Source organism: Chiloscyllium plagiosum, chromosome 7, assembly GCF_004010195.1.
Source record: "Chiloscyllium plagiosum isolate BGI_BamShark_2017 chromosome 7, ASM401019v2, whole genome shotgun sequence".
NCBI lineage: Eukaryota > Metazoa > Chordata > Chondrichthyes > Orectolobiformes > Hemiscylliidae > Chiloscyllium > Chiloscyllium plagiosum.
In genome coordinates this window covers 98,888,022-98,894,404 of record NC_057716.1, presented here as the reverse complement: position 1 = coordinate 98,894,404, position 6,383 = coordinate 98,888,022, and the positions used below count along the sequence as shown (strand labels likewise).

The 6,383-nt window shown below is 46.1% G+C and overlaps 1 protein-coding gene across 1 annotated transcript in view; it reads left to right on the top strand.

Moving 5' to 3' along the window:
* Positions 1 to 6,383, top strand: part of LOC122551784 (beta-crystallin A2) — a 15,697-nt gene that overhangs the window by 2,598 nt on the left and 6,716 nt on the right. Inside the window, exons 2-3 of the mRNA XM_043694247.1 lie at positions 3,136 to 3,322; positions 5,196 to 5,337. Of these exons, the coding sequence (XP_043550182.1) occupies positions 3,165 to 3,322; positions 5,196 to 5,337 (300 nt within the window). The 5' untranslated portion in view covers positions 3,136 to 3,164. The remainder of the gene's footprint in view (positions 1 to 3,135; positions 3,323 to 5,195; positions 5,338 to 6,383) is intronic.

The following is a 6,383-nucleotide window of genomic DNA, read 5'->3' as shown; positions in this document are numbered from 1 at the left end:
TATCCGAACCAGAGGACACAGCTTAAAAATATGGGGTAGACCATTTAGGACAGAGATAAGGAGAAACTTCTTCACCCAGAGAGTGGTGGCTGTGTGGAATGCTCTGCCCCAGAGGGCAGTGGAGGCCCAGTCTCTGGATTCATTTAAGAAAGAGTTGGATAGAGCTCTCAAAGATAGTGGAATCAAGGGTTATGGAGATAAGGCAGGAACAGGATACTGATTAGGAATGACCAGCCATGATCATATTGAATGGTGGTGCAGGCTCGAAGGGAAAATGGCCTACTCCTGCACCTATTGTCTATTGTCTATTGTTTATTGTCTATTGTCTATACTCGATGGGCGGAAGGGTGTTTTTGAGCTGTAGACCTCTATGAGTCCGTGATTGACACTCCCCCAAGCATATCTTGCCAAAAATCACTAATTGGTGTCCCCTGGTCCTTGTACAATCAACTAATGGGATGGTTTTTCTTACTCACCCTTATCAAAATGTGTCAGAATCATGTTCTGCACTGGTTGGTCTTCCTCAAATCTCTTTGTTCCAAGGTGTGTATACGGTTAAGGGACATTCTCCTTAGTCAAGCAAGCACGGTATCATTCAGATAGAGTTGGTCCTGATGAAGGGCTTTTTCCCGAAACGTCGATTTTCCTACCCCACAGATGCTGCCTGAACTGCGGTGCTTTTCCAGCACCACTCTAATTTAGACTCTGATTTCCAGCATCTGCAGTCCTCACTTTTGCCTGGTGCCAATAAAGGCAGAGTGTATAAGAGGGAGGGATACAAAAAAGGCAGCAGCATTATGAGGGGGATAGAGGGGTTACAAAGCATCAAATAAAACATTCTCAAGGCAAGGTCCTGCGCACTGCGTCCTTGACATGTGGAGACTGTTATGCAGCTGTTACTACGTGACTTGGACTGCTCAGGACGCTCCTGGTCTCACTGACAGCCATTGGTTGTATCAGAAGGATTTGCAGACGGATAACCAGCTGTGGTTTTTTTGCTGCAGAATGATACACTTTTCAGGTAGGACTAGAACCTGGAGCTGCTGCTGTAGAAATAGGGTGGGGTCAGAGGTCACCAGAAATGGCATAGAACATAGAAGAATACAGCGCAGTACAGGCCCTAACCCCTAATCATCTTGTACACCTCTATCAAGTCACCCCTAAATCTTCTTTTCTCCAATGAAAACAACCCCAAGTGCCTCAGCCTTTCCTCATACGATCTTTCTACCATACCAGGCAACATCCTGGTAAACCTCCTCTGCACCCGTTCCAGTGCCTCCACATCCTTCCTATAGTATGGCGACCAAAACTGCACACAATACTCCAGATGCGGCCACACTAGAGTCTTATGCAACTGCTGAAAATGTGTTGTTGGAAAAGCGCAGCAGGTCAGGCAGCATTCAGGGAATAGAAGAATCGACGTTTCGGGCACAAGCCCTTCTTCAGGAATTCTTATACAACTGCAACATGATCTCAGGACTCCGGAACTCAATTCGTCTACCAATAAAAGCCAGTACGCCATATGCCTTCTTCACCGCACTATTTACCTGGGTGACAACTTTCAAAGATCTGTGTACATGGACACCAAGATCCCTCTGCTCATCCACACTACCAAGTATCCGACCATTAGCCCAGTACCCCATCTTTTGAGGCATGACAGTAAATCCGGACAGAGAGAGTAAGGGAGGAGAGGAAGGCGGTGAAATCAGAGGAGAAGGTGCTTTGAAAGGAAAAGACTGACCAGAGGATCAGTCACTAGAAGACAGATTTACAATTACTTCAGGAGGAAACTGTACGCTGATGTTGAGAAAATATTTTATGCAGAGTGTTGTTATTGTGGAGCTTGTTATAGTGTAATAACAGCACAGGAGGAGGCCACTCAGCCAACCAGTCTACTCCCAAGCTGATTCTGCAATGCACAGCATTGATAGTGGATATAAAATCCCTACCATGGCCGTTCAACCCAACACTCCAACACTCCAACTAGCATCCCACACAGACTGACACCCCCACCCTATCCCTGCATTTCCCATGGCTAACTCACCTAGCCTGCACATCCCTGGACACTATGGGCAATTTAGCATGACCTATTCACCCTAACCTGCACATCTTTGGGCTGTGGCAGGAAACCTACACAGACACAGGGAGAAGGTACAAACTCCAGATCCTTGGCACTGTGAGGCAGCAGTGCTAACCACTGAGCCACCATACCCCAGAGTCAGATGATTTCAAAAGGAAACTGGACAGTCACCTGAGAGGGATACATTTGCAAGGCAACAGAAATAAAGTGGAATGGATTAGATGACCCCTTGTCCACTCAGTTCTTTACCCTGTCCCAATTCGGGGCTGTTAAAGAAGCCAGCTCCTGCTACAGAGGAACTAGGGAAATCAATTAACTCAATTCAAATGTGGGCCAAACCATTTCATGTTAATTCATTCTTGGGTTATGGGCATCGCTGGCAAGACTGGCATTTATTTCCCATTCTAGTTGCCCCTAAGAAGAAGGCAATGGGGTTTCTTCTTGAATTGACTCAACTTTATTGTCACATATAATCACCTGAGTATAGTGAAAAGTTTACAAGTCGCTCCTTATGGCACCATCTTAGGTACCTAGGTACAGATTCTTGAGTACAAATTCTGAGGGGAAAGATTTAGAAAAATAAAGGAATTTTTAAAAATCCAGCATTACAGACCTTCAAAAGTACAAAATCATAGTAATAAATCAGAAAAATATAAAAATAAAATGATCAGAATAACAGTCCTTCTACTGGAGCAGTCTGCTGGTGAGGATTTTCCCCAGGTGCTTGTTGGGGAAAGTGGTCTCAGGTTATGAGCTAGATTCTATGATGGAGTGATAGCCCAAGTTGGGTTGGTGTGCCACTTTGAGGACACTATGGAGGTGAGGGTGCCCATGTGAACCCACTGGCCTTGCCCTTTTGGATGGTGACGGGCACAGCTTAATATCTCAGTTTGATATCAGTGAGATAAGTGGATGGGACTTGAGTGAGGATGTTCCCAACTGCAGAATCAATAGGCAGCACCACCAATATGAACAGGACAGTGCATTTAACAGAAACAGCTGGTGAGACAGAGCTTGTTGTTTCTACCGCTGACAATATATCCTTCCGCCCACAGCTACACAAGGTACAGGGCGATATTTCAAGATGACGACCCAACCGATGGACATCATGGGCCAGTGGAAGATCACCGTCTGGGAAGAGCAAAACTTCCAGGGAAAACATTGTGAGTTTATGCTGGAATGTCCTAACATCATGGAGCGAGGATTCAACAAGATACGATCCATTAAGGTGGAATGCGGACCGTAAGTATTCAGCATCACCCTGGCCCCTGCAAACTTAAAGATTCTATTAAACCTAAAAACATTTGCAAAACAGAGCCCCTTGTAGCACAGTGATAGTGTCCCTACCTCAGAGAAAGGAGACCTGGGTTCACGTCCCATTTGCTCTAAGATGTTGGGACAGATCGATCGAAAATATCGATAATTGCAGAAAAGTGGCAGGTCAGGGTGCAACATAATTAAGAGATGTTGTTGTTTATTGCCAAGTGAATTGAACAAAGCAGGGAGATTATGCATCAGCTGTATAGGATGTTGAAGACACCACATCTGAGGTACTTTGCATAGTGTTGGTCTCATTATTTAATGAAGGATGTAAAAATAGTGGAAGCAACTATGGGCGGCACGGTGGCACAGTGGTTAGCACTGCTGCCTCACAGCGCCAGAGACCCGGGTTCAATTCCCGACTCAGGCGACTGTCTGTGTGGAGTTTGCACGTTCTCCCCGTGTCTGCGTGGGTTTCCTCCGGGTGCTCCGGTTTCCTCCCACAGTCCAATTCAGGTGAATTCGCCGTGCTAAATTGCCCGTAGTGTTAGGTAAAGGGGTAAATGTAGGGGAATGGGTTTTCCTCCCACAGTCCAAAGATGTGCAGGTCAGGTGAATTGGTCACGCTAAATTGCCTGTAGTGTTAGGTAAAGGGATAAATGTAGGGGAATGGGTGGGTTGCGCTTCGGCGGGTCTTGGGTCGAAGGGCCTGTTTCCACACTGTCAGTAATCTAACCTAAAAAAAAAACTCAGAGAAGGTCGACAGGACTAACACCTGGAATGGGCAGCTTGTCTGACGAGGCAGGAATGAGCAGATTAGGCTTGTGGCTGGTGGAGTTGAGAAGAAGGAAATGTGAAGTGATTGAAAGATCCAGAGGGGTGTTGACAAGGTGGATTTGGAAAGGATATTTCCTTTAGTGGGAAAATCTAGGACTAGAGGTCACTGCTTCAAATTAAAGGAAATAAAAACAGGGATAACAAGAATTATTGTCTCATATTCAGGCTTCCTCAAAAGGCAGTGGAAGCAGAGTCCAAATAGTTTTAAGGCTGAGGCAGATAGATTCTGGATAAGTAAGATGGTAAAGATTTATCAGGAGTAGATGGGATTGTAGTGTAGTCATGATCTTTTCGAACGGCTGAGGAGTTTAAGTGGCTGAGTGGTCTATTGCTGTGACTAATTGGTTATGCTCCTATATTCAGATTTCTCTTGTAGTGTGCAAGGCATGTGACAGTATCTGGGGACAGAGTTTAACGAAGGGGGAGAGGGAATGTTTGGTCAGGTACCTGACTGTCTCCTGATGAACTCCCAGGAAGAGCGAGTGCACAGATGTTAAGTTGTGGACAGCTTTGGGCTTGGCTGTGATTCCCCACGTGGTCAAACTGCCTGTTGAAATTCACTGTGCAGACTTCGGAAGGGAGAAGCTCCTCTAGGATTGGCTTTGGAATGAACGCCGTGCCTATGGAAATGTATCCTGGCATGGGAAAAATGGGTGAGAGTGGTGAGGAAACTGGACATAGATCAAGGTTATTGGTAAGCTGCCAGAGGATGGGTGGTGGTCAGTACAACATTTAAAAGGCATCTGGATGGGTACACAAATATGAAGGGTTTTGAGAGCTATGGACCAAATGCTAACAAATGGAGCTAGATTAGAATATAGAATATTACAGCGCAGTACAGGCCATTGGCTCTCGATGTTGTGCTGATTTAATTTAGGATATCTGGTCGGCATGGACGAGTTGGACCGAAGGGTCTGTTTCTGTGCTATAGAGCTCTGACTCTATGTCGGTTTCATGAAAGGTTGTCTGTTCATGTGGAAATCTGACTGACTCTCTTCTTTTCTGCTCTGCCTTGCAGCTGGGTGGGATATGAGTATCCAGAGTTTCAAGGCCAGCAGTTCATCCTGGAGAAAGGTGACTACCCACACTGGGATGCTTGGAGTGGAAACAGTGGCTACAGAACAGAGCACATGCTCTCCTTCCGCCCCATCAAGTGTGCTGTGAGTCCATCATAACCTTTGACTGCCTTTCTCAGTTCCCTAATCCCCCAAACCTATAATAGTCAAAACGAGAGGGACAATATCCTCTTGTAATTTAATCTCAACCACCTTTGTAAAGTATCAGGTTATTGGTTACTCAGTGGCTACAGCATATTTCCCCAACTTAACAGAGGAAGGAAGCTCTGGCAATGGAAGGAGTGCAGCGAAGATTTACCAGGCTGATTCCTGGGCTGGCAGGGCTAATGTGTGAAGAGGGATTGGATTGGTTGGGGACATATTCACTGGAGTTGAGAAGAATAAGGGGGGGATTGCATAGAAACCAAGAAGATTCTAATAGGACAAGTTGATCTCTCTCTGCACCTTCTTGGCAGCTGTAACATTGTGTCCTGCCCTCTGTTCTGTTGCCCTGATGTACTTGTACAGTACAATCTGCCTATAAAGCACTTAAGACAACACGTTTCACTGTACATTGGTACACATGACAGTAATAAATCAAATCAAATCAAAAACTCAGAATGTTCCCGATGACAAGGGAGCTCAGAATGGGTGGGGGTGGGGTCACAGTTTAAAGGTATGGGGCAGGCCTTTTTGGACTGAGGTGAGGAGACATGTCTTCACCCAGAGAGTGAGGAGCCTGTGGAATTCTCTGCCACAGAAAGTAGTTGAGGCCAAAACATTGGCTATTTTTAAGAAGGAGTTAAATATGGTTCTTAGGGCTAAAGGGATTAAAGGGTATGGGGAGAAGTTGGGAACAGGGCACTGAGTTGGATGGTCAGCCACGATCGTATTAAAACAGGGACCCGGCTCACAAGGGCTGAACAGCCTACTCCTGTCCCTATTTTCTGTGTTTCAATGTTTATCACCAATTAACTGTGTACCTGGGCTTTGGTGTCTTATGGTGGCACAGTGGTTAGCACTGCTGCCTCACAGCGCCAGAGACTCGGGTTCAATTCCCGCCTCAGGCGACTGACTGTGTGGAGTTTGCACGTTCTCCCCGTGTCTGCGTGGGTTTCCTCCGGGTGCTCCGGTTTCCTCCCACAGTCCAA